At 41.2% G+C, this 26,918-nt stretch overlaps 1 protein-coding gene across 5 annotated transcripts in view; it reads left to right on the top strand.

Annotated features, from left to right (window-relative positions):
* The first annotated feature begins 12,745 nt into the window (after positions 1-12,745).
* Positions 12,746-26,918, top strand: part of SEL1L (SEL1L adaptor subunit of SYVN1 ubiquitin ligase) — a 43,897-nt gene continuing 29,724 nt past the window's right edge. For 3 of the 5 annotated variants that reach the window (XR_012831138.1, XM_075712778.1, XM_075712777.1), the window contains exons 1-5: positions 12,746-12,818; positions 20,157-20,194; positions 20,551-20,773; positions 24,344-24,511; positions 25,128-25,233. Coding sequence is in view for 4 of the 5 variants with exons in the window: in XM_075712778.1 (XP_075568893.1) it covers positions 12,746-12,818; positions 20,157-20,194; positions 20,551-20,773; positions 24,344-24,511; positions 25,128-25,233 (608 nt within the window). In the remaining variant the exon portion in view is untranslated. Of the gene's footprint in view, positions 12,823-13,083; positions 13,098-20,156; positions 20,195-20,550; positions 20,774-23,253; positions 23,360-24,343; positions 24,512-25,127; positions 25,234-26,918 lie in introns of those variants that run through there. The other 2 variants (XM_075712779.1, XM_075712781.1) reach the window with 2 other exon arrangements.

The following is a 26,918-nucleotide window of genomic DNA, read 5'->3' as shown; positions in this document are numbered from 1 at the left end:
GCTTCCCATGCTCTGCCAGGTGCACAAGAAACTGGGAGGGGGCACAGCCAGGACAAGTGACCCCAACTGACCAAAGGGCTATTCCATACCATATGACGTCATGCTCAGGATATAAACTGGGGGGAGTCGTTTGGGGGGCAGCGATCGCTGCTGGGGGACTGGCTGGGCATCGATCAGCGGGTGGTGAGCAGTTGCATCGCTTGTTTTTTCTCCCTGGGTTTTGTTTCTCTCTCTCTCCTTGTTCTCCTTTTCATTACAATTTTTATTACTATTACTATTGTTATTATTTTATTTCAACTATTCAACTGTCTTTATCTTGACCCACGACTTTTCTTAGTTTTGCTTTTCCGATTCTCTCCCCCATCCCACCGGGGGAGGAGGGTGAGCGAGCGGCTGCGTGGTGCTTGGTTGCTGACAGGGGCTAAACCACAACAGCCAGGAGTGTGGAAAACCTGTACTACAGATAAATATAGCAGAAAGCACCTTCAAATAGTATTTGTGGTGCCCAACTTTCAGAGCTTCCATAAGCTTTGAGGTATCTGGAATTGGATATTTTACGTTAGTACCTAACAGGAAACTTCAGTGAGAACTTCAGCAGAGAGGACCCCCCCAAAATTCAGGACAAATCCAATTTACACCCCAATCGAGTTTCTTTAAATTGTTTTTACTTTAATGCTTACAACAGGAAAGATGCCCAGTTACTAATCTCAAAGGGACATGTATGGCAGAAGCAGCAGTAAAGACAGCTTTCTGCTGAAGTGAAAATTGCTCTTAAACCTGAACTGTAACGCTCCTCCTGCACAACAAATCGATAGTTGGATCTCTAGTCTAGTCAGCTTATAGCTGGGCGTACCGGAGTTTGTAACATGAACACTGAGCTCCATTAAAACTGTTTATGCGCTGTGGGTTACAGAGCAGCTCAGCAGACAAAAACTGAGGTCATGACAAAAGTAAGCTGATTGCCAATGCAACTGTCCTGAGGGAACATTATCGAGTCAGAAAAGACTGATACACCAAACATTTAAAACTCACAATCATACCAGAGAAAAAAAAAAATCTGAAGTGCAGTTTGTACTCCTTCCCACTGCGAGAATCATCTGGCTATCCATTGCATGAACTGATGGATGTTTGCCCTGCTGAATCAGTAGGCAAGCTCAAATTCCTAGAGCAAGAGATGAATAACCTGTCTTAAAACATCTCTGACTGGCGATATTTTAACCTGAGCACCATAACTCTAAAGCTCTTTGTGGCACCTGTATGTCCTTTAACAAGGCCCAGAGTTTTATGAGGTGGCACGCAATAATAAGCAAAATTAATTACAATTTATTTCCCTACTGTCTCTTGCAGACACAGCATCTAACTGTTTTTGAAAAACAGACATATAAGCCACTTCTAAGCCAAAAGGTGTGTAACCATATTAGAATGACCTCACTCATGCAGGCCATGCTTATGAAGCCAAACACAGTGTTATAATGGGACAGTTATGCGTCTTCCAGATCTCAGTTGGCTTTAATTTGTCTCCTTAGAACATGCTGAATATACAAAACAGGCCTGATGAACTGGCGCAATTCTCTGTCCCGGTCAAAAGTAACATGATTGTTACAGAAATCATGGCCCATGAAAATGGACCAGCAACATGTACACATCAATGCTGTCGCTCATTTGCTTGGTAGGGGATACAGTTGTGATTCTCCAGTAGGCAAATGCATTTGTGTATTATTTACCTTATTCAGACACCAGTGGAAGTCCATTAAATGAAAACGAAATTAACATTTCCCTACTTCATCCAGAGATACTGGATTTCTTCGCTGAGGCATGAATTTATACATTCTCCAGATTATGTGGGGTGGCAGACAGGGCACTTAGTGTTAATGAGCTAACACATACCTTAGAATGATCTGCTCTGTGCCTAATAAGACTTTTTTTTACACTAAGACATCCGAAGACCTACATTAGAATATATTATAAGAAAAAAATCCCTGCAGAATGCAGGGGAAATCATGAGCACAGGACATCCTTCTAACTTAAGCAGGCAATTGGCAGTTGCAAGAACTGTTACTGATAACAGAGGAAGACTAATTCCACTTCCTGCAATTAAATACGCTTTGCCAGTTAAGGTCATATACATCTTGTATAAGAATCATAGAATCACAGAATCATTTAGGTTGGAAAAGACCTTTAAGATCATCCAGTCCAACCATTAACCTACACTACCAAGCCTACTCTAAGCCAATCAAGGGTAGACTAGACTAAACCATGTCCCCAAGTGCCACATCTACCCGTTTTTTGAACACTTCCAGGGATGGTGACTCCACCACCTCTCTGGGCAGCCTGTTCCAATTCTTGATCACCCTTTCCATAAAGAAATTTTTCCTAATTTCCAACCTAAACCTCCCCTGGCGCAGCTTAAGCCCATTTCTTCTCATCCTATCACCAACTACTTGGGAGAAGAATATGCAGGCCATCATTATTCTCCAGCATTAGTAATCTGGCAACTTCTATTGCCTTCACTAGCAAAAAAATATAAACAGTATCAGAAACATGAGCCAGAGAATTTGGCTCAAACTTTCCTTTCCTTTTTTCACCAGAAGTTCAGATTCAGGATTCTAACTCACTCCTAAATATCAGACTCTGAAGAGACTAATCATGTATCATAAATCTCCAGCCACTGGAAGCCTTTGACATTAGCATCCTGAATTTATTTTAATATTTGTGAAGCTTCTAACCACAGCACCTGTAGAGCAAAGCTTGAAAACATTATGCATCATTCCACAGGGCCAAAAAGCAAGTAGAGATGATAACCACAATTACGTTTTTAAAGTATCATTAATTTTCAGCTATGGTCATGCATTTTTTGCAGCTAGTCTCACCAAAAGCCAGTTTGAGCACTCCATACAGGATCTGAACACCCCCCCCCCCCCAACTCTTAAGTGTGTCTATACTCCAACGAATGCAAACCCAAAAGCATACATAGCTAGGTTTAGTTACACTTGGGATCCACATGTTATGAAAACGTTATCTACTGCAATAATCTCAGAAGAAGCTTTGCACCTGTGGTATGGTCCACAGCATGGATTAGCACCCACTACTAGCTTCCACTGCTGAGCTACTTCTTCAGCTTTTATTGTTCAGGAGGTAGTTATAATGCTGATCCCAGCCACCATTTGCAGAGTTACTGAAGTTCTGCATGGGCACGTTGCTATCAACCTCAAGGAATTTGCCAATTCAAAGTCATTAAGACCAATATTTACTGAGAAATGCAGTCATTATAGCACTATCTGACTATAAACAAACAGGGATTACTGAAGGCCTTCATCATCCTCAGGTTTACAGTACTTCAATTCTCCTTCAGACGGTTTATACTACCTGTGATTACTTTCAGCCCCCTATCCCCCAGGCCCCAACCTCATCTAATGTTTCACTTTTAGTGGTTTTATCTCTTGCTTTTAAGGACAGCATAGAAACAGTGGTGTGTGAAAATACCCCAAAATACTGATGCATTTTAGTGGGGAAATCATCCCTGTAGCCAATGACAAACTTAATTTTTACTTAAATCACACTTACAGTATCCAAGGAAACCGTATGATAGGAACAAATGCATAGAATAGTTATCAGAGCCCAAATTTCTTTCATTTAATATACCTATTTCCCTGCTCCACTGCTATGATTAATTTCCATGTCATCCTAAAGGTCTGCAAATTGGAGACGTTCTACTCAATCAACTACAGAAAATTCACTTTGTAGCCAGCTGAAATTATGGCAATTTCCCTTGTCTTCCTTCCCTTGTCTTTTTATAACAAACTTATAAAAAGACTGTGCATCTTTGATGCATGCTCTTGGTTGAACTAGCTAACCTGTTTTCAGCCTCTGATTTACTGCTACCTCTTGGATCCCTTGAAAAAACTAATGGCAATTAAAAAACTTTAAGTTAAGGACAGAAATCACGAGCAGGCTTTACTTTCTGATTTGACACTCACACCGATCCCATATGCCACTATTTATTTTGACCTATTTGTCCAACTTTATGTGCGCGTGGCTCTACAGCATTAGAATTTTAACCAGTCGGGGAGAATCATCTGGAACAGACTAACACACTGAGAATACATGAATATACCAAGAACCATACTGTGCAAGGTCAGCTGTTCACTGAGGTCAATATCCTGTCCAGGCTTGCACAAAACGCCTAGAGCTTCTCTTGTCATTTCCAGCTTTCTGTGATCAGAGAAGTGTGTACTATCTATGGTGAAGACTGGATCCAGGTCACCAAGTTTAATCACTGACAACAGACCTGCTTTTTACAACCTTCTTCATACTTTGTCACAAAAACTCATGGGGAAAAAAAAAGTTTCCATTAATCTTCATTCCACACTGGGTGAAAAAGGACTCCCTCCTCTAGTTTTAAACCTGCTCATCATTCCTTTGGGTACCTGCTGAACTCCTGTGTTAGAAATGGTGAGTAATCGTTCTCTACATATCTTCCCCATACTACTCGTGATTTCCTCAACCTTTAACAATTTTTTTCAACTGCCTCTTTCCCAAGACAAAAAGTTCCAGTTCACTTAGTTGCCTCTCACGCTGAAGTTGGTCCATCTTTCTGAAAATCCTCAATGCCTGTGTACCTTCTATTAAGCCTTATTGTATCCTTTTTAAGATACGGTGAACAGAACTGGACATATGTTCCCTTTTATATTCTATTCTTTTCCTAGGAATTCTGAATGTTCAATCTGCCTTAGTGTTGCTACACACAAAACTGACATATTCAGAGGAACTATCGAAGATAATCCAAAGACTGTTGTAGGGCTACAGCCAAGCCATGCAACACAGGAGTTTGTGGCACACTTGCTGATACCAAGCAGTGGGAAGCTGAAGCTTCCGTAATCCTCTCTATCTTCCCCACCAACACCACAAATCCGTACATGGAAACAGCTGGGCAGTCTCTCCTACAAGAGCTTTTTACAGCAATCCACATCCCCGCCCTGATGTTGTTCCAGCTCTTTCAATCATTCCTCAACCATATTCTCTTCCCAAACACTTTTATTATTGCTCTCATTATCCTCAGTGTTTCCTTTATTCGTCTCCCTGTTCAATTACTGATTTCTCTTTTGTCCTTGAGCCTTCTATTTCTCTTCCATGAGACTTTTTTGGTTAAAAAGTATGTAAAATTGTCCCTCAAGCATATTGGCAGCATGCAGTGAAAATGAAGCCACTTAGCCCTGTATTAGATTATATGAATTCATGAACGTCAAATTCAGTATAAACTCAAGCACAGTTCACTGACACACTGCATGCAAGACCCTCTCACTTTGCAGCTTACAGTTGTAACTACAGTTAAACCACAAGCAGGAGCAGCTAAACCATTAGAGAAAACAGCCTTTTCACCAAAGCAAGTATGTTTAAAATAAAATAGGTTTGATACTCTTCCATTACTCTCTCGCTAGACATCTGATCACTGAACGATTTCCCCCCAGAACAACAGTCCAGCTTTCCCTCAAGTCTCAGATGTTTGATCAGAGAAACACCTTTTTAATGGCTTTTAGTAAACTGAACATCGATTTTCACAGCCAAAACAAAGATAAAAAAGCACAACATCCTGCCTGATTTTACTCCTCTGCTCTCTACCACACGCTTTTAGCACCAGAATCATGTCTGAATACTGTAAGCAGGCCAGCTTGCTAGTGCATCAGGGGCCTGACATGAAAGACAACGACACTGGTGGCAGGAGAAACTTTGTGTGAATCATTGTGACAATACCATTTGGTGGCAAGGTAAGACCTGTGGCAGGCTTTGCTGGAAGCAATGAAATACAGCTGCACATCTAGCCAGCAACCAGTGACTTTCATCTTGCTTTCTTCAAAGCCCAGTGGCCCATTCTGCCCCTTGGGCACACCACTAGCTATGCCACCTCACTCGTGGCAGCTACAGAATCAGGGCATGACAACAGCCTAATCCTCCAATGGGGAAGCCCTCCTCAAAACTCTTCCGAATATCCCTTGGCAAAACTTGTGCTGCTATTCCATTCCTGAGGAGCAGAGCCCAACTCGTGTACCTCAGTCCCAACCTCCTACTAGTCCCCCTTTTTATACCCCGAGTTACTTCTCTGATTATGCACTTCAAACAGTCTTGGGTGGGCTGACATCCATCCTGAACACTGATCTCTATCAAGCCTTAAGTTCTTTTAGATGCAAGTTATTTCTACATAGATGTTTCTAAATATATACAGCTGATCAGTTTTTACCATTTCCTGTTGCTGAACAATCTCAGAAAAAAATTACTCCCCCAAGCGTGTTCTTTATTTGCAAATGTTTGTTGAATCATTTTTCTGAATAAATTACACCCTGTGTGAGTGCTAAGATTGTTTATTTATGATTGATAGTTTAAACCTTGTGATTGTTTTCTGTTTTTCCAGCTGAATGACTCAAATTTTCTACGCAAAGCATTATGAATAGTAAATAACCATACTTACGAGCTAACTCTGAAAAAGCCCCAGAAATAACAGTGTTGCCACAACGTACACACAAATTAGATACCCAAGAGTTGACAGAAGGCTAGGGGACCGTCAATATAGCAAAATACGACGTTCTCAGAGATGCACTCTTCTTCGTCTGGCTTTGTGTTCTCCCCAGAATTACAGCTCTGGGGATGTCGCCAGTTAATACCCAACCCTATCCCCATAAAGAATACCCTGCATGCATCTTTGCCTGCTCAGCTGATCACTGACCAGAGCTCTTGCTATGGTCCTGGGCCTGCAGTCAGTACAGAAACTTTAACAGGACTCACAAGCTGGAAAGGGAAACATCACATCCAGGTCCCAATTACCCCTGAGCCCATCTCCATGCTGTACTAGTTATCTTGTCCTGTTTTACCTTGAAGGCTTTCAGTCCCTTTGAGTTTTTCTTACTTTAAAGTAATTCAGGTTACTCTAGAAATTGCCATTAATATAACTGACACCGCTACATCCGTAAGTGCAAGTAACGTACAACGTATGTGAAATTTTTAGGTTGCAGACAGCATTGGTTTTAATTTCCTTCTGCATCTGCACTGCAACTCATGAGACACCTCACAGGAAATCATGTCAAAGACATTCTAATATACCTAAATTCACATGTATGTGCAGCAGTACAGAAAGAGAACAGACTATCTCTTGCAATTTCCAATTATAGACCCTTAACTGTTAGACTATGTTTCTTCTAAATAAAACTATTTTACTCATTTTGTCCAGCTTCTGAAATTTAGGGGCTAGAATACAATTCTACTGATTTTACACAGCATTACTTCAATAATTAATTTTTTTTTTTAAATTATAAATACTATGTTTCCACCAGACTTGTACACAGATAGGCCGGATGTCACTACACTTTATCTCTAGAGTAGGCTGGCATTTGTTATCCTGTAACACACTGCAAACTCATTTGTGTTTGCTATTCATTGTTATCTAAAGACAGGACCTTGAGCACACAGCCAACTGGATAACATTATTTTTAGTGCAAGCACACCAACTGTCCTTGCCGGAAGGTTTCCACGATAGGCAGAGAGCTGAAGCTCTTAGCACAATTCAGAGACATAAGAAATCTATACAAGCAAGTAACTCATGCCCCTGGGACTGTAACATTACAACTCTGGTAAGCATGTAATACTCAGGTTTCATTAAATCCTACAGGAACACTCACTGAAGATAACTGGAGCTCTTCCCTTGAGAAAAAGTACAGTAAAAAAAGCAAGTGATAGCGGTAACTCAATAGCAGAGGTAAAACCAGAACCAATACAAAAAGCAGCATGATTCCAGGACCTTAAACAAACAAGAGTACTTTTCTCTATGCCACTGTAAGAGTATGTAGGATGTAAGAGCATCTGGTTCATTAAGCTATCTGGTTAAGGACTATTCAGTGTAATAGAAATTACAAGGAAAGCGATAAAGCAATAAAGTAAACAGACACACAAACGTTAATGAGCAGGTAATAAGGTAGACAAAGACCAGAACTCTTCAGTCACTGATTGATGGGCTGTTAAAAGGAACGACTCAGGCACAGTTGTGGGGGGAGGGAACAGGGGGGAAATCAAGATTTTCATGAGTATGATGGGATATTTGTGGGGGTTTGTGGGAGCGTACCAAAAACAAGGAATAACAGAAAGAACTTGTGGGGTTATGTAAAAATTATGGGATCTTTAAGGCAAAGAAAATGAGGGATAAGGATGGATAGCAGAGGAACAAACATGGGCCACTTGTCTGAGCCCTACACCTGATCAACACAGTGCATCCTATCTTCTTATTAAATCCCATTATTGACTTTGCTTTTGTAATCTCACTCTATCCTACGCGAGTGCTACAATGTCCAATTGCCAGCAGCTGGAGAACAGACCACAGGTCACCAGGCCTGTAGATCCAGATACCAACAATAGAGAGACCAGAATACAATAGAAATCTGGATGCCAGCAACTGGGGAAGGGATCCCGCCCCATTGGGAGTGGGGTGTGTGCTGCTGGGGTCTAAGCACCAGCAACTGGAGCAGGGACCGTGGCTCACAGAGCCCACAGGTCTGAGTGTCAGCAGTTGGAGGGACCAGACTGTTTATATTTCCCTAGGGTATTTAATTGTGTACATGTATGTGCATGCATGTGTACACATAAACATGCTTTGCTAGCAAACCTTCAGCTGGACTAGCCAGGAAGCAGAAGACCTGTATCTGGAAAGACTCCAGGTCTGAGTTGGTAACCAGGTAAGGGACACAGGGTCCACGCATTGGCATTACATCACCACCTGGTGACCTAGCATTTGAGGGATGCATGAGCAACAGGTGCATGTGAGAACAATGCATGAGCACGTGCATCTGTTTTGCTACTGAACATCAAGCCAGACTACCTGGTAAGTAAGGGAGGCCCTGCATGCTGGGTCAAGGGTCTAGGCATGGATGTTAGAGCCCACACTGGTATTAAGAGAGATCTGTGAATGTCGATGTATTTGGGAAGCAGGAGAGCAAGGGCTGATGTTTTCACTAATGAGCTTCAACCCTTACCAGCTGGAGAGGAGAAACACAACTGGGCTATCTGCATTTCTGTTTATGCAAATGCTGGTAGTTCACAATGTTGGCTAACTAACATCTACAACTTGTTCCTGGTCTAGACTGGCTGACACCTCTTAGAGCTACATTCTTCTTCTTCCTCCTGACCGGAGTTCTCACAAAAGCCATGGCAACAACTTATTTTCTAACACAAAATGGAAGAATGTTCCTTCCTCTCCCCATCACTGCTTCTCTCTCCCTCACTCCCTGTGCTTGGGCACCTGATTATCACAGATCAGGTGATATTAAGCTTGGTAATTTTCACATTTGCCCCCTCAGGTTGCTTAATTAACATTTGTACTGTCTCTCTCACTCTGCATATGGGCCTTGCTAGAATCATAATCCTACAGTCATGAACACTGGAGATTTAGGAATATTATTCTTCTTGTAATTGTTTCATCAGAAGTAAGAGTCCAGAAACTTTAAAAACACATAGTAAAACAAAGAAAGGCAAAAAATATCATTAAAAAGCTATGAAAATTAGTCTGTCTAAAACTATGTACTTTGCACTCTAATAAAAAAATAAAAAAAAAAAAGGGAAAGATGTGTCCTCTTTGTCAGAAAAGTCTGTCAGAAAGCCAATGTATTTTGGGACAGAAATCTTCCCTGAGAAGTGGCTGAAGCTTGCTCCTTTTTATTTTTTTAAAGCAAGCTGAAAAAACTTTATGAGAATATTCTGCAAGGATGATTCTTGGAAAATTGCTCTTCAAAATGTACCAAGCTTCATACCTCTCCCACTTCTGCAGATTTACATTAAAAAAGTCATAAAAGAAAGTTTCCACAATCGAAGTAAAAAAGCGTTGCTACAAAGGAGAAAGTTGTGTGATCAAACTATATAGACAGAAGACAAGCAAAAGAGTATGAGAAATATTCAGTTATCATGCCTACCACTAAACTACTCAAAACTCACACACTTCCATCTCTTACCTGGAGAATGACTAATATTACATCATGCCATACAAGTACTAAGCAGTATTTAAATAGGTCCAATTCAAAATCCTCTTGAAAATTCAGGTTAGGTTTAATTTCTCAAAGGGTTACCTAAGTGTACCTAAAACACAAAGGATGCAGTTTGAGCCCTTAATATTTGTCTGGTCACTTGGACTGGTGCATAAAAGACCACCACATCTGGGCATAGAGTAGAGAGAAGGAACACAGAAAAAACACCTAAGCTTCCATCCAAAGCTTCATAGAACAAAATGCAAAACAGATTAAGAAAAGTAATGGGAATTTTATGGCTGCTGCACACATAAATGGAAAGGCAGCAATAAATTTACCCCACTCAGAGTACAACATATACTAAATTAATTGGAACTAACTCAGTCTGCAATATTGTCTGGTTTTTTTATTTGGAAGGTGATTAGTTAATTCAGAAAAAAAGATCTCCTTCCCCCATTATATTTTTCCTCTCGTTCCACCATTTCACTTAACCCCACACACACTGCTTTAGATGTAGAATAAATTTGGTTAGAAGCGACCTCCAGAGGTCACCTAGTCCGACCCCTGCTCCCAGCAGGGCCGATTAGATCAGGCTGATGGATTTGTTCACTCAAGTCCTGAACACCTCCAGGGCTGGGAACACCCCAAGGGCTCTGGGCAGCCGGCCCCAGCACCTGACACCCCTCAGTCAGAGGAACGCAGGCACTGCCGCTGAAGCAGCACCCATGGCCAGCCCCAGCACCTCCCAGCCACCCTCACGCCTGTACCGCCATGCCCCGAACCCAGTGCCCCAGCCGGGCAGACGACACCAACAGCGAGGCTCACAAACAGGTGGGCTTTAATGCCATTCTACTTTGCACAACAGATGTTGAACTTAGGCCTGATCCAAGCGCAGGGAAGCGCCCCGGTGAAACCCCGTCAGGCCCGTACTGAGACAGTAGTGCTCCCGCACCACAGTGCAGCGTGGTCTTGCCTAAGTTGATGGATGCTATTAGAGCTGTACTGTAGCTGGAAAAAAATTGACTAGTACTTCGCATTCTCCTAATCAGAATCAGAACTACTTACTAGGTCTGTGCAAGGTGCTTACATGCTCCTCAGAAGCCTCCCTGCTGAAGCAGTGCAGGCATTCCCCTGCCTGCAGACCCCGTCCCAGCAGGCAGAAACCCCTCAGCCAGCCCCAGGTGGGACTGCATACTCCACACATTCTGCTGTTCTCTCCCATGGGAAAAAACACAGCCACTGGTGGCTACTCTTGCCCTGCAGCTACCACAACTGTAGAGCCGCAAGGATGAGATGGCTTAACTCTATTTAGGCAGTGTGTGAAAAACCCATTTTATAATTCAGCACAGCATTGTGTAATAGCATGGTCCTGTGACGCAGTAACATTTACTGTCTGATCATGTTTCAGCCCATTACAGGTTGGGACACTGGTTCCCCTTCCTTGTTTGTTGTTGCTTTTTAACTGACCTACAGAAAAGATGTGATTTACAAGGACCAAAGGGTTGTGCCCAAAGGTCCTCAAGTCCCTTCCCCGAGCTGACACCTTTCTGAAGGGAAAGTTCAGCTAACCACATCCTTTGTCAGTTCTGCCTGCTTCAGCTGCGCTGGTTTAGACAGATATTTTACTGCTGCTTTCCATACACCTAATCAAGAAAGTGTGTTCAGCTGCCTGGAATTCTGTTGCCTGAAACAGGGCTCCCTCCTGCTTTTAGAAGCAAGCTGAAGTCATAAACCCTACAGTTTTCCACTAGGGAAAAAAGAAGGTTGATATAGAAACCTATCGACAGAGGATAAAAATGTCGTAAGAAAAGAAAAAGAAGACCTAGTAAATTGAGATAAACCTTTAACTTCCCTTTCCAGGTGCCCCAAAACAGAGGCCGGAGCTACGGCTCTGACTTTGGCCCTGCTCTGCGGCACGAAACGTGCACCCAGCCTAGCGGGCCGCCAGACCCGCCCCAGAGGAGAGCCTGCCGGCCGCAGCCAGCGAGCGCTTATTCCTGCCCGCCTCCCTGCCACCCCCGCCCGGCCCCTCACGCCACCCCCCCGGCACGGTACAGCCGCCCGCCTGCGGCCAGCGCTCCCCGGCCGCCCCCGCCGGCCCCCGCTGCCCTCCCCGCTGCCCCGCCCCCGCGCTTCCGACCGCTACGAACGGCCGCCGAAAGGCCGCTCGTCCACAGGACGGGCCCCGCGGGGCGGAGTCGCCGCCCCGCTCCCCAGCCGGCCTCTGGGCTTCAAACGGGAAGGGCGGCGGCGGCGGCGGAGCTCCCGGCCGCGACACCTCCCGCCCGGGCGGGCGGGCTGCCCGCTGCGCACTTTGGCGCGGGGGGTTGTGGGGGATGTAGTCCCGGCCCCGCCGCGCGTCCCCAGCTGTCCGCGGGTCACCGGCTGCGCCACCGCCCTCGCGAGGCACTGCGGGCCTTGTAGGAACGGGCGCGCGAGCCAATCGGCGCCGTTATTTCGGAAAGGCGCGCTCCCGTGACGGGCGTTCGCTGAGGCACGTGCTTTCCTCTTGCGATTCCATTGGCCAAGAAGAGGGCGTGACCGGCGAGCCGTACCTCCCCCGAGCCAATCGGAGCGGGCCATGTAGAGCAAGCCGTTCCTCGGGGTTTGCGTGTGCTGCGGCCCGCAGTCAGTAGTTGGTCGTCAGCGCGGCCAGCGGATTGGTGGCGGCGGGGCGGTGGGCGGGGCGAGAAGGCCGGACTCGGAGCCCCTCGGCGGCGGCGGCGGCGGCCCCTGAGGAGCCCGGCGGGATGGGGCGGCGGGCGCGCCTCGGGCTGGTGCTGTGCCTCGCGGCGCTCTGGGCCGGAGGGCTGGCCGCGGCCGGTTCGTACCGGGGCTCCGCGTCGCGCTGGGCCTGAGCTCTGCAGCGGCCTCGCCCCCCATGGCCTGCTGCGGGGGCGGGGGGGCGTGCTGCCGCCGCCGCCGTGGGGTGCGGGCGCCCGCACCAGGGCGCGGAGGCGGCGGCGGCGGCGGCAACGGGGGAGGGGATCCTGTGTCCTCGCTGGGGTGAGCGGGGGCAGCTCTGTCCTCGCCGGGGCGTTGAGGCAGGGCAGGACAGGGGAGGGGAGCGGAGCTGGGCTCCTGTCAGCTGCGTGGCCGCCGGTAGCGGGGGTGGCGGCGCCGGGCTCGCCGAGGGGCGGTGGGCCCATTGCTCACCCTGCGCCTGCTGGCATTGCCTCACCGGGGCTGTTCGGTAGGCCTGATGGGGGTGAACACATTGTTTAGTCTGGCTCCTGCCTTTAAACAGCTCGCTAAGAGCCTACTTTGTAATGCTTGCTCCGCTCAAAACCGAAAAGAGACCTTTTTTCCCTCCCTAGTACGCATTTTCTTGCTGAGGAAGTGATAATGCTGGTGTTAGCGTTACCAGAAAGGTTTTCTCACACAAATATATCTAGAGCATTTCTGGGGGTTGCAGTATGTTGCATTAATACTTTTTTTCCTGCTTTTGTTGTTAAGCAGCTTGGGTTTTGCATGCTTCTCATATTTTGTCATCCACTTCCTTTTCTAGGGTTTCTACCTCCCACATCCGTCTTTCCACCATGGGCAGGTGGGGGGAATGTGCAATGCATTTATTTATATAGTGTTTCTAAAGCCAGAAAGCACTCCTTTAATAGATAGAGTTATTCAGTGCTACTGGGGGTGTGCTTTTAGGCTGTCAATGATATTTCAGGAAAGTAACTTAATGTTTTCTCCAGAGGTAAGTTCTGTGGTTTGGGGTTCATTTTCATGTATGCAGTAGGAAGTTGAAATTTAAAATATGTTAGTGGAGTTCAGATTAAATATCAAGCACACTTATGTGAGCTTTGTAGATAATGTTACAAGCCAGCAGGACACTTCCCAAGCTGTAGAAAAGATACATACAAGTTCCATGAAGCCAGAAAGATGTACCCAGACTTTGAATGGTGTGTTCTCACTGGTAGTGTATATGAACAAAAAAGCTAAGGTGAGATGAGACTGTTCATGTCAGATGAACTGTCTGTTGTGTACATGGAAGTTAGGTGACAAAATTAAGGGCTGTTCAAGTGTGTATCTATGGCTGCGCTAGCATGAAACTTCTGTCTTGCCTGCTTTTCCACTATCACAAAGTTGTGTTTGTGATTATGAAGTTCTGATAGCTTAATTCAGCCTTTAAAAACCATATGTTTAGAGTCGATTGAACTAATACAATCAGTAGGCCCAAGAAAGCACATAGTACAGTACATGAAGGATTAAGAGCTGTTGCCAAACTTAAATTGCTACTGTGAAGTAAAACTGTTCATTATTATCCAGAATTAATTAGGAGAAGGTGTTCAGAGTCCAGCTTTTGGCAGCAGTTTATAACAGGAAGACCTTTGTTGTTCCAATTTTTGTCAAGAATCATTCTGAAAGAATATAAGTCGTCATCACTTCATCAATGTTTTGATTTCCTACAGTAACAGTACCGCTTTCTCTAGTAGAGTCTGGTACAAGCCTAGAGACTGTGTGTTAAATGCTTCCTTGAATACTTGTTCATTTCTGATGTGTGGTCTGGAAACAGTCATCTGGAATGTGAGTACATTGAAGGGAGGGGTTTTAAGAAGGATGGGTAAAAATGGTTCAAGTATTACATTTCCTGACTTCAAAGATGTATTTAATGAGGTTTTTTTTTGGTAGTGAGTCTTTTAACTATAGCTTTAAACCCTAACTCTGTAGTCATAAACTTTGCTTAAATCAATTTATTGAAAACTTGAGGTGAATGCAAGAAAACTCAGGCCTAAAGAAATGGGTGCTATTTTTTTTAAAGCTATAATATTAATACAGATTATGAAGATGATGAACATTGGGGGATGGGGAAAGACTATTAGGAGGTCCATGGGGAACTGGCAAAAGCAGCTAAAAAAATGGTACCTGTGTGTGTTCCAGCCAAAGCTGGCTATCTTCTGCTTATCACAGCAGTGATGGTCTTCTGCTTCTTCTGTTGATCATTCATTAAGAACGTTGAAAAAAACCTTCTCTTCCTTTTTCTGATTGCTGATATTATTTGATTCTTGGGTTTTTTCCCCCTTGTTCGCAGACTGAGAGGTAGAAATTCTCTCATTCTGCCTGAAGACAGGAAGTGGTTCTTCCTCTGACTATCCTGCACCTCCCATGGCTAACTTCAGTGATAGGCAGAGGTTTTCATACTGTCTTGTTAACTGGTAGGACAAATGAGCAGAGTCATATATTTGTAGGAAACTTCTGTACCTATTCTCTCAAATGACAGAGCCCAATGGCTTTCCCTGACCCTTCTGAATTTACTTACGTAACTGAAAAACATTCCCTAAACTTGTTGCCTCGTTGCCTGATAGGGAATCTCAATTCCTACAGAGGAACTGCTGGAGAGTAAGTTTTGCAAATAGTTAGCCAGCACTTGCAAGGAGACTAGAAATAAGATTTGTATTCAGGGTGACAGCTGACCTACATCTTAATCTTGTAGTTGCACTAAAATGAATATGCGGTACAGATTGTAGCGGGGAACAATTTACTTGCTGCCAAGGATACTTTGAAACTAGTCTTGCTGGACAGATGCCACTTAAGGATTTTGCTTAACTCACTGCATGTTTTAGAGGGTCATGTAATAGGAATAGCATCTGTGCTATGGAGTCTGTTTCTGTGATGAATTTAACAGTTGAAAAATTGATGAGAAGCAATCTGAGGTAATTTTTTTTCTTAAGATTTCCTTTTTTCCTGCAAGAATAGGATAGACAGGGTTTGCATTCTCTTTCAAAGTCTAACTAGTCACTTGCACAAAAAGAACATTGAAAGAAATAACTAAAAATACCACAGAAAATCTCTGATGGATGCTCAGAAGCAGTTGTTACCAAACCTGTTTTGTTCATGCACCCCTCTCAGTAAAAAAATATTTGAGCGTGCATCTTCAGTGTTTAACTTCTAAAAAAAAAAAAGTACGTATGTACTACTGTACTAACATCTTGTGTACATCATAAAACATGCACAGAAACACAAGTGAAAAAAGAATGAGATAAAGGTGAAATAAACACTGTATTAATAAAAGTTTTATTTATTAACAGTACAAAAAGTATCATCTTCCTGCATCCCCAGTGGGTTGGTTAGCGCACCCCCTGTGGTGTACACACCCCACTTTGGAGATCACTGCTCTAGAGCATGTAAACTCTTACTAGTTGCTTTATTGTGATAGTGTTTGAAGCTTGAAGAGCTTCGTAAAAACTGGAAGGAAACTGTCTACAGTGATCAGTTAGGGCATTCATCAGAGCTTTGGGAGCTTGCCAACTGCTTGCACTTACTGAATTTTTGGCTGTTCCTGAAGGTGAGTGACCATTCTGATGTTGAAATTAATGGTATTTCTTGTCTGGTGGTAGCAGTCCTTTAGCTTTATAGGCTGTCAGTTGATTTGTTCTTCTAATAGAGCAAAACTTTGGAACTGTTGGGCTCCCTCAAGCTAATGACATTCTTCTTGCTGAATCACACTGCATAGCTCTTCTTGTTTCTACCCCTCTCTCCATAGTGCTCTCTTGAAAATGGTAATTCTCACAAAATGGTAGGATCTTTTTATTTAGCATAGGCTGCCAGAGTACTTTCACTATATTTAAATAGGCTGATTGAACACTGGTCTTTCTAATTGAGGAAAAATGAATAAATTTTAAAGCTGATTTTAATTATATATGAAGCGGTAGATGGTTGAAACAAGTGTTTAGCTGTATGAAGTGCTCTGGAGTCCTAGCTGGGTGTGAGAGCACCCATCAATGTCTACAGCTCAGCACTGTTTGTAAGTGAAGCATTCTGTGCAGCATTGTCAGCTGCCTGTTTCAGCCACAAGTATTTTTGCCTACTTTTTCCTTTTAATATATCATTGCAGCTCCCTAATTTGTTTAACAAGTGGTAGGATTAATTTGCAATTGGCCTTTTTAGAAGGGATTTATAGAATTAGGCAGCCTTGGTAACAGACCCAAATCTTAAAAAAAAAAAAAAAAAAAAGTCGGTTACTTTTTTAATTTTAACTGTGGAAAAACAAACTATCAGCTTTAATCTCTGAAGCAGGTGCACAAACATAACATCTGTGACTTTGTTCAGTACTCAAGCCTTGACTAATAAGCTGTTCTTAGGTCAAACTGTGACCTTACATAGATCTTGAATTAACACTTTCAGAATAGTTTTCTTAACTGTTTCTTAGAAGTAGACACACTTCTGTGAGTAGGGGCTGCATATTAGTCAGCAGTTCTGTGAAATAACAAAGCTCTAAGTGATCCTTCCTGTAGTCACATTATCGGTCATCACTGCAACCTCATCTCCCTGACTTAGAAGGAAGTCCCAGAGCTAAGTTAAACTAATATTTTGTTGTTGCTCTAGTGCTGTTTTGGAACCATTGTTTTGAAAACAGTTATTCAAGTACAACTTCTTAATAACAAAGCTGGCTCCTTCAGAGAGAATTTAAATGATGCAATAGAAATGAAATAGGCTTATTTACTTTTAAGGAAAAAGAGCAAACATTTAATGATCTCTACCTTATGTTGCTCAGATGTCCCTGGCCTTTCAATTTAGTAAACATTTGGCTTTGCACATGAAGTTACAATAAAATTGTTCTTTGATACGTGTGCATAGATAGTATACCCTATTTATATTTGACCTTGTGTGGTCTTTTGTTGTAAAGTCAACCTTCCACAAACTGAAATTAGTTAGTAAAGCCTTTACCAAAAAGCTAGAATGGTCTAGTGCTGTCAGGCATATCAGCTGATTTTGAGCGGACAAAACCAAACACCCTAGCTGGTATAGCTGTTAAAAATAACATGATGTTTGTTACTGCAGTAACAGGTACTGTATAAGTACTTTGTATATATTAATAGCAGCATACAAGCTACTGGGTAAGTTAACCCTGTCTTAGTTTTCCCCCACTCCAGAAGCATGTCTGAATCTCTCGACAAGCTCTGGAGTTGAAGTTGTAAGGGTGGCATTTGGTTTTAGATCAAAATTATTTAGGATAGTAGAATGTAATTCGTGGGAAACATGGTAACTTCTAATTTGTCTCCTAGTTTGAAAATAGAAAGGACCAGCACGTATCCTAAAATACTTTTACTGTATTTAAAACCCAGCTGTTACATGGTGACCTGAAGTGTTGAAGTTCAGTGGTAGAACTTCTTATGACTTACCACAAGCCATCTTATCTGTTAGATTCCTCAACCTGATAAGCACTGTGGTCTCTGCCAAAAATGCAGCTAGCCTTGTTTTTTCTTGTGCCTCTTTTGGTATTTTTTTTCCAAATTGGTGTTTGTTCTTATGCTGCCTTGGTTGCTTCTTGCAAGGTCTGTTTTCATCTGGAGTGTGTATTGTTGTCTCCACTAGTTTTTCTGAAAGGCTCTACATGCTTTCATTTTTGGACCTGTAAGGTACAGCTGGTTACCCCCACTGACTGTTCTAGACCCTTTTGAATCCTGTGTCTGCTGGCAGGAAAACTTTTTGAGCTTTACATCCTCTTCAGTATGCTCAACAGACTATTATTTATTTGTCTCAGTTGCGCTGTCAAATTCCTTGTCACCTTCAGTTTTGCAGCTTCACTTATGTGTCTTGAGCATTTTTTTCCTTGATTTTTATTATGCTGTTACAGCTTAAAGTTGATCCACATCTGTTTACCTATGTGTTCTAATCAAAGGTTATATTTCAAATAACAATGTAGAAATCACTTTCTGGAATCTGGCTTCCAAGATTAGCCCTTTCATTACAAATACCTGCAGTTGCTCTGTTATAATAGTCTTCAAAACATGAACTGATAATGTGTCATGTTCGTAGTTTGTCACTTCAGAGATGATTTTTCTGTGGTAAGACACTTCACTTGTATGAGGATGAGAAGTATGCAAGTTTTGTTTGCCGCCAAATGCTTGGCGACTGAGAAAGTCAGCAGAGTTCTGTAAACTTTTGGAGGGTTTTGTTGGCATTCAGTATTTATGCAGGTGGTCTTTAGTAGCTAACCATAATGTACTATGTGGTGTATCTCACGTACAGGGCACTAACTTCTATCAGTTTAGGTACCTTTTCTGGTTGTAGTACAGGTCTCCAGCCTGTTAACACCTTACCACTGCAATAAGGCATTACACACCCCAGAGTCTCAGAAGGCGGGGATTTCTAAATGTAGTAGGAGTTAGTAGCATCTTTGCTTAGTCATCTGTTTACATTTTGAACTTTTATTTCGGTTTAAGGGAGTTGTATACTGGAGAGAGGGAGGCCTTGTAGCATCTTCTTTCAAATGTGCAGGGAGTGTGTGGGGGGTTGTGTTTACCTAAATTAGGTGCTGTCAGATACTGATGACTGGGAACAGTCACATTTCAGCTGTGATAATTTTAGAGGCTTTCAGCTGAGACAGTAGTGCAAACCAAGTTGTTTGAAGCACAGTGAGTAGCCCATTTAAGTTACAGGAACAAAGAAGATACGAGAGACAATTCTGCAAAACAGTGGTAAAACTGTCATAAATAAGCTTTTCTGATTTTCTTCTCCTTCCTTTTCACCTCTGTTCCTTTAGGTCTCTGCCTCATAGCCTTTCTTCTTTACCATTTCTTCTCTTTCCAATCTTCCTAATTAAATATTATATCATAGCCCATTCAGATAAGAAAGATGACAATTAAACAAGGCTTGCAGCTCTTGAACAGTATCTTAAAGGCAAACTAATTTCTCACAGCTCTGAAGAGAGACCTCTATATAAAGGTTTAATTACGCTGGTCAGGCAAAATTAATTTGTATTCTGTAAAGAACAATGTTTAATTGTGGGGGTGGTATTTTCTGGTCGCTACTGAAGCTGTTTATACTAAAGCCGATTTGGTGACTAGAAACCTTAGGTTCCATAGGCCCTTTTCACTTCGTGCATATCTTTTTAAGTAGTTTAGTTGGACCGAAACAATTCAGACTGTGTAGTAATCCAGAGGATTTATTTGGGTTTTTAAAAAAAAAAAAAATCCACACTTTTTTTCCAGCATTGGATGCACAGTTGTGTTGGCATAATTTAAGGAAGAAGAGGATCGTCTGTGAAACATTTGATTCTTCCTGACAATGCTAACAAGGTCTTTCTGAAGTACATTAGTCAACTTAGTATACTAGAATATTTCAGAACCATAGTACAATATTATAGCTAAACTTATTTTTATTTTTGAGAAAATTACTCTTGGAAAAGCTTTTACTGACTTATAACATCTCTTCTAGATGAAGAGGGAAATCAAGATGAATCACTGGAGTCAAAGGTGAGAAAATAAGTTTCTAGTCATTCTGTTTTTCTTGTGGAGTGAGAGCAAAGGTCTGAAATTGAGAACTATGATTTGATTCCTGTTTTAAACTGTTCTGTAGCTCTTGCTGTCTCGTTAATTTCTTCTGTGCATCAGAAGAATTAATGTTGTGTTGTATCTTTGAAAAAAAAAATTTCAAAGAACTGAAAGGGATAGAGTCAGTGAGAGCTGATAGAGGTAGCTCATCTTACTTTTGATGCTACTGTTTAAACTTAGTGTGTTAACTAATCATATCTTTAAAAAGTAATGGGGTTTTTGCCAGCTGCTGCTGTGCAGTTTCTAATCTTCTAAATTATGTGGCTGCTTTCCTTCAGACTTTATCTGCAGAGGACCAGGTAAAGGACCATTCCACAGGAACTCGAGTGGTAGCTGGTCAGATCTTCCTTGAATCAGGGAAATCGGACTCTCAGTCAGAGGATGAAGAGAACTTTCACAGTCAAGAGGAGGAAAAAGAGAATTTGCTGGAAGAGTTGAACTCTCTAGAAATGTCAAATCTATTAAATAAGGATTTGGAAGAAGCAGAAGTACAGAGTCCAGGTAACTGCTCACAGACTCTTGAACAAGTGGCAAGAAAGATCCATCTGAGTAACTTTGGATGAATACATGTAGTAATTTTGAACATATGAAATAACTAGTGTCTTAACCTTTCTGGAATGGAATGGTAATTGCTGCCTTTTCCATTAGAAGGTAACATCAAAAAGTTTTCAAATACATCATGACTGAAATCTGAGTGGTTATTTTTAGATACATTTGAAAGGGTTTTCCATAATTATTCTTGTTGCCATCTTCTTGGAAAGCTTTAACTATCAAATGGAGAAAGCCATGATTTCTTCAAATAGGACTCAAAAACACATACTACGCTGTGTGTATGTATACCAACCATAGAAGGAGAAATTGCATCAGTGCTTTGGCCTGCTGGCTGTTTGCCTCGAGAGTCAGTTGACAGAGAAGGGACAAATTATGATGCAAAGACAAGCTTCCTAGGATGGCATTGGGAGCCTTAGGACAACATGTAAATTGCACGTAAACTTTAGTAAGTTTTTAAATATAGGTAAAACCTGATGTCCTTGTGCCTAAATTCCCAGGAAATTACAGTATTTCTTTTTTACTACTAATAAAAATACAAATTTAATATGATTTTTTGACTTGCAGTTAGTAGTGGATGGTAACTAGATGGCATAGTTGAGTACCCTAGCCCTGTGCAGCACAGACTTTTCCTTTTCACTTGTCCATAAAAAGTCAGTCTTCAACTTTACTGAAGAAATACAGTTACATGGTAATATTAGTGTTTGTCTATCTTCTCAACGCAGATTCGAATGTCAAAAAAAAAGCAGAAGTTATGAAATGAGCTCTGTTGTATACTAACTTTCAGTGTTTTCTAATAAGCCTGCCTTATTAATGCAGAACTGGTATACAGTTTGTAAAAACTCAGTAATAGGATTAAGTATTGCTGTCGATAGGTGTGGAGGTGTACAGGAAAAAAGTATATAAAATCCACTAAATAGCTTGCTGCCACAAAACAGTGAGCTAAGCACCATATTTAGTCAGTGCAGGCTATTTCAAAAGTAAACTTTAAGTTACCTTCAGCCTCACATCAGAAAGGTGTAACCAGATGGCTTGGTCCCTGGCAACTAAGGTTTTTAACTACACCTGTCAAAGTACAGCAAGTGACTTTCAAAAACCATAAATTTGTCTTGTGCCGTTTTTGGAACCTTTTGTGAAGTGAGCAAGTGATGTGGATGGAAGGATTACTCGTTTTCTGTGAAAGTAATTCTGAAGGAGAAGTACTTGTATTCTGGCAGGGAAAAAAAAAACTGCTGAAGGACAGCTTTACTGGCAAACTTTTTAACTGAGTAGGACAGGAATCTACCTCAGGTACAGATGTTACATTTCTTGAATGAGCTATTGGTGACAGGACTGCGTTAAGGGAGATTAAAGCTTTTCTAAGTACAGTTTGGTCATGAGATTGCATGGAAAAAAAAAAACACTGTTCCGGTTTCCACATGTATTTTGCAGGATATTGAGCAGAAAAAAATTTCATCTTCAGTAATTTAGAATTAGTACTACTAAGGCTTTTAACCTTCTAAGAAAGAAGTTGTCCTTCTCTCTTCTGATTAGTGAGGAAGTCTTGTGTATAGTGAAAATGGTATTTTTTAGTTATTTATCTTTGTGTTGTATGTTTTTGTAACAATAAAGTTCCACGCTAACAGTTTTTGCTGGAAACTGCCTATGAGTTTATACAGAGCTGGTAATTCCTGCTCTGTGTGTTTTCCTGTTTGGAAGAATCTTACAGTAATGTAACCAATACTTATAAGTAATCTGTATTTGGGTTTCCTGCAGCATAAAGTATGAGATGAGATATAAGTAAATAAGGACAAATACAATGATAAAATACCATATACTTCACTCAAACATAGTAAAACAGGTAAATTGCTGCTTGCACACTCAGTTTGACAGGAAGTAATTTATCTTCAGTGTAAATTATTTGTCTCAGTTTGTACCTATAACTCTTTACGTGATAAAATAACTGTGGTGAGCATTTTATCCTGTGATAGTATTGCTGTGTTGCTTTAGAGGTTAGTATTTGTTAGTACCTGGAGGGAAAAACAGCATTATGGTTGAATTTAGAATTAAAAAAAGGCAAGGGGGAGGACTGGGGCAGAGTAATTTAGTAACTTCAGTGTACAGCTAACTGTCATGCAGAGCACTCTGTAAATGGTTCATGTCCAACTGTTTTCAATACAGGAGATGAGGTACTAAACAATGCAAGTAAAACTTCAAGTTCTCAAGTAGTGGTAACATCCTGGACCTGGAGTTTGTTCACATGATAGTGATAAGAGGTCCTGTCAGTTGTAGTTATATGTACCCTTAGCATGAGTTTGTGCATTACTCTGTAGTTAACATGTCTAAAATGATTCCAGGCTAGTTGCATCTGGGCACATTGTTTTTTGAATGCAATTTCTGAAAATAACATTTTTCCTTGTGTGTTATGGGGTAATTAGCTTGGAGTGGTGTGGTGGAACACCTGCCAAGGAATCAAATTATGAAGAGCAATTTGAACAGGCTGACTCATCCTGGAGACTTCCTTATCCTTCAAAAAATCAACATGAAATTTTTAAATTGGTATGATCTCTAGGCCTTACAGTTACAGACCCTAGAAAAAAGAACTTTCTCTACAACCACAAGAATTACAAATATAACTTGAAAAAACACTGTATAATTGACATTCTCAATTGCATGACTTTGCAAATGTCTTCAAATGAAGCTGAACCCAACTGCTGGATTTAGCTTAGTGAAAGAGAAAAAACCCTTCTAAAAGGCTAATTGAAATAATTTCATTTTCAAAAAGCAAAGATAATGTTTAGTCTTCGTAGAAGATTGATTTTTATTTAAAAATATTGCAATATTGGAATCTGTAACCTTTGACGTTCTAGTGCATGAGAAATTACAAATCATGCTGTTCGAAGTAATTTTGAATGCAACTTAAATATATTGGCAAAGTGAAATGAAGTTTTCAATATGAGTATATGCAACAGTAGAAAATGACTGGACTCATAGTGATTTCATTTAAGTCTTTTCTTACAGTTGTATGTTCTAAGTGTACTCCCTGCTGATACTCAGGTACTTTCAGTATCACGTTTGGTGACATGAGTGGTTCTGTCATGATTACGTCTAACCCTGGGGCTAAAATGAGTATATGCACTGGAATGCACTTCAAGGGTAGTCTTTTGCATGGTGAAGGGAGTGCAGAGAAGAGGAAGTGAAAGGAAAGGTTGTTAATTTTGGTAGGCAATAAAAATGTAACTGAGATTTGCCTTCTCCAAACTAAACAAAAATATATTTTTTGCTTAGAACTAAAGAATATAAGAAACCATATACCTTCTGTTTCATTTCCTAATTAAAAATAAGAATAATACTTTTTCAAGTGCTATTTAGAAAAACAATTGCTTTTTCGGGCTATTGTAAATTAGAAATTTTACTGAAAACTTGATTAAATGCAGTTCATAGAAATTAAAACCAACATAGGAGTGCTTTCCTGTATGTAGTAGATGACTTTAATTTGTGGAATAAAGGAAAGCAGTCTAATTCTTGGGTACATATTTTCAGTTTTGACAGCTATTGGAGGCACTGCAGATGGTGAACCTTGCCACTTCCCCTTTTTGTTTATGGAGAAGGAGTACGCGGAGTGCACTGCAGATGGGAGGGAAGATGGCAGACTTTGGTGTGCAACAACCTATGACTACAAGAAAGATCAAAAGTGGGGCTTCTGTGAAAGTGAGCAACCTGATGTCTTGTTCTTGTCCAAGGAATGCTTTCTTAAGCCAGTGTTTTCAGTCCTCTTAATGCCCTTTATTTCAGGGTCTAGAGGTCCCTGTCATGTATTAACAGCCACTTCATACTGTGATACAGAAGTAATTATAAAGGCAAAGTTCTCATGCTGGAAAAGAGTGTAATGCAAATGCCACTTCCCAAAGCTATTTGGGAAATCTTGGGCAGTGGAGGCATCTATAAAACTTTTAGGTTTTGAGACTGTAGGAGTATAGGAGTTTGATAGTGTTTCCCATTATACTTGCTGATCTGTTGCACAAAGGCAACCCTTCACTAGGAAACCTCCTGAAGGAGGAGCCTTTCTTCCTTGCACAGCTTGCTTTGGAGCAACTAAAAGTATTTTAACAGCAAACTCATACATGAGAGACATCACATGAAAAGAAACTGTCTACCAAGATACCCAACACCTCCTTTAGACAGCTTTTTGTAATCACTTGGGTTGTATTAGTCTTCAGAAAAGTATTTCTGGCTGTGTTTTCCCTTTAGAACCAATAGGAATTTTGAGAGAAGTCTTGGGCTGTGTAATTGGAGCTCTTAATGTACTCTTTTCTTTTTTTTTTAGCTGAAGAGCAGTCTAATAAGAGAAGGCAGATGCAAGAAGCTGAGGATGTTTATCAGACTGGAATGAAAATCCTTAATGAAAGCAGTAAAAAGGCTCAGAAGAAAGAGTAAGTCTACCTCTTCCACCCCAATAAGAGAAGGATGATGTGGCTGGTCATTCTGGCTTAACTGAAAAATAACTTAAATGAGTTGCCCTGGCACTTTGCACTTTATTGGACCTAGCATCAAACCATGCAGTGATAGTACTGAAAATAAACAGTAGTTTCAGGGTATTTAGAAAAACAAATTTATGCCTACTTTTCTCTGAATCCACTAAAAATTGTATGATTGATTTCTGAAGAGCGGATGTCATCAAAACATTGACTTAATGCACGATGGTGCTGCAGTTCTTTAGCTACCATTTATATGTGGCATCTGCCCAGAAAAAAACTGAGAATGTGATACAAGATAGTTGTCCTTTTTCAAATGTTTCTTACAGAACATGATACAAGATAGATGTCCTTTTTCAAATGTTTCTTATAGTCTGGTTCTCATTGTGCTTCAAAGATTAAGTGGGGAAAAATCAGCATTTCTTGTCCTGCTCTGTTTTTGTTCCTGCTTTCTGATGTTTTCGGTCACCATGAAAATAGTATTAAACTTAATCTCAACAAATGGTTAAAACTGTAGTAATTAACATTGTATGAGAGAAAAGGGTAATGCTTGTAAATGAAACAAAGAAAAAAAAAGAAAGAATGAAATGAGTGTTTTGCTCATTCTGGTGTCTGTTTAGTTTCTACTCTGTATATATCCAATTACTGATGAAATAGTTGTCAGCTTACCCCTATAATTAAGAACAGCTATGTTAATTTAGAACTCCCTGGTACCCATGTTGACAACTTCATCAGTAAGTGGTGACTTCAGGTTGCTGATTACTATGTGAGCACTATTACCATGTTAAACATGTTTGTGGAGATGGGGGAGTATAATTCTAATTTATGTATCAGGAAAACTGAAGCACGGCTAGGGGTTGTCCATTGCACCTTAGGAAAGACAAAGGGAGACAGTATCTATTAGACTCTGACTAATATTCTTTTGTATAAAATAGTGTAGGAATTGTAAAACAATATTAGATCTTAGTTCTCTTGAACACCTTACACTTTCTTAGAAGATGAAATTACGTGGGGAACCAGGTGTGCCTCAGCCTGTCCTAAAGAAGGAAAACAAGGCTGAGAATAGAAATGAGGAGAGGTAAAGAAAAATCTTGGAATGCTATCAAAGGTCCGTGAGAAATCAAGCTGAAGCATGCTTGACGGTACTGTGTTACGATGTTTAAGGTTACAGTTTTTTAAATTGCTGTGAAACCAGCTGCTGTGAAATTACTTTGGAGGACTACTCTTAAGTTCTGAGGCTGAAATAGAAAGGGGAGTTTCCAGAGAACTTTCTCGTTGTTAGCATGCCTGTTTCATCACAAAATTGATCATGTATGCAGTTGTATTAGACCCAACACTTCGTGTTTTCATAGGAATGATTTTGTGCTCAACAAATCAAAGAGACTCCATAGTCTTTTTCAGGCTTCTTTTTTCTATCATGATCTGTGAAGCTATCAGAGTAGTGGTCCTGCTAGATACCTAGTACAGGACTTAAAATTGTTGCTGCAAAAATGTGATCATTTGACCTTAAGTTTTTCGTGTATCTTACAGGGGAGGAAATGCATACTGCTTTGCATATGGTGTAGAGTGAACATTAAAATCCAGTTTGTCTATTAGCTAAATCACGTGAGTTGTTGTGTAGATTGACAATTCAGAGGTGGAAC

The sequence above is a fragment of the Pelecanus crispus genome, chromosome 6 (assembly GCF_030463565.1).
Source record: "Pelecanus crispus isolate bPelCri1 chromosome 6, bPelCri1.pri, whole genome shotgun sequence".
In the NCBI taxonomy this organism is placed as follows: domain Eukaryota; kingdom Metazoa; phylum Chordata; class Aves; order Pelecaniformes; family Pelecanidae; genus Pelecanus; species Pelecanus crispus.
The sequence above is the reverse complement of the archived record's forward strand: the minus strand, read 5'-3'. Positions and strand labels throughout refer to the sequence as shown.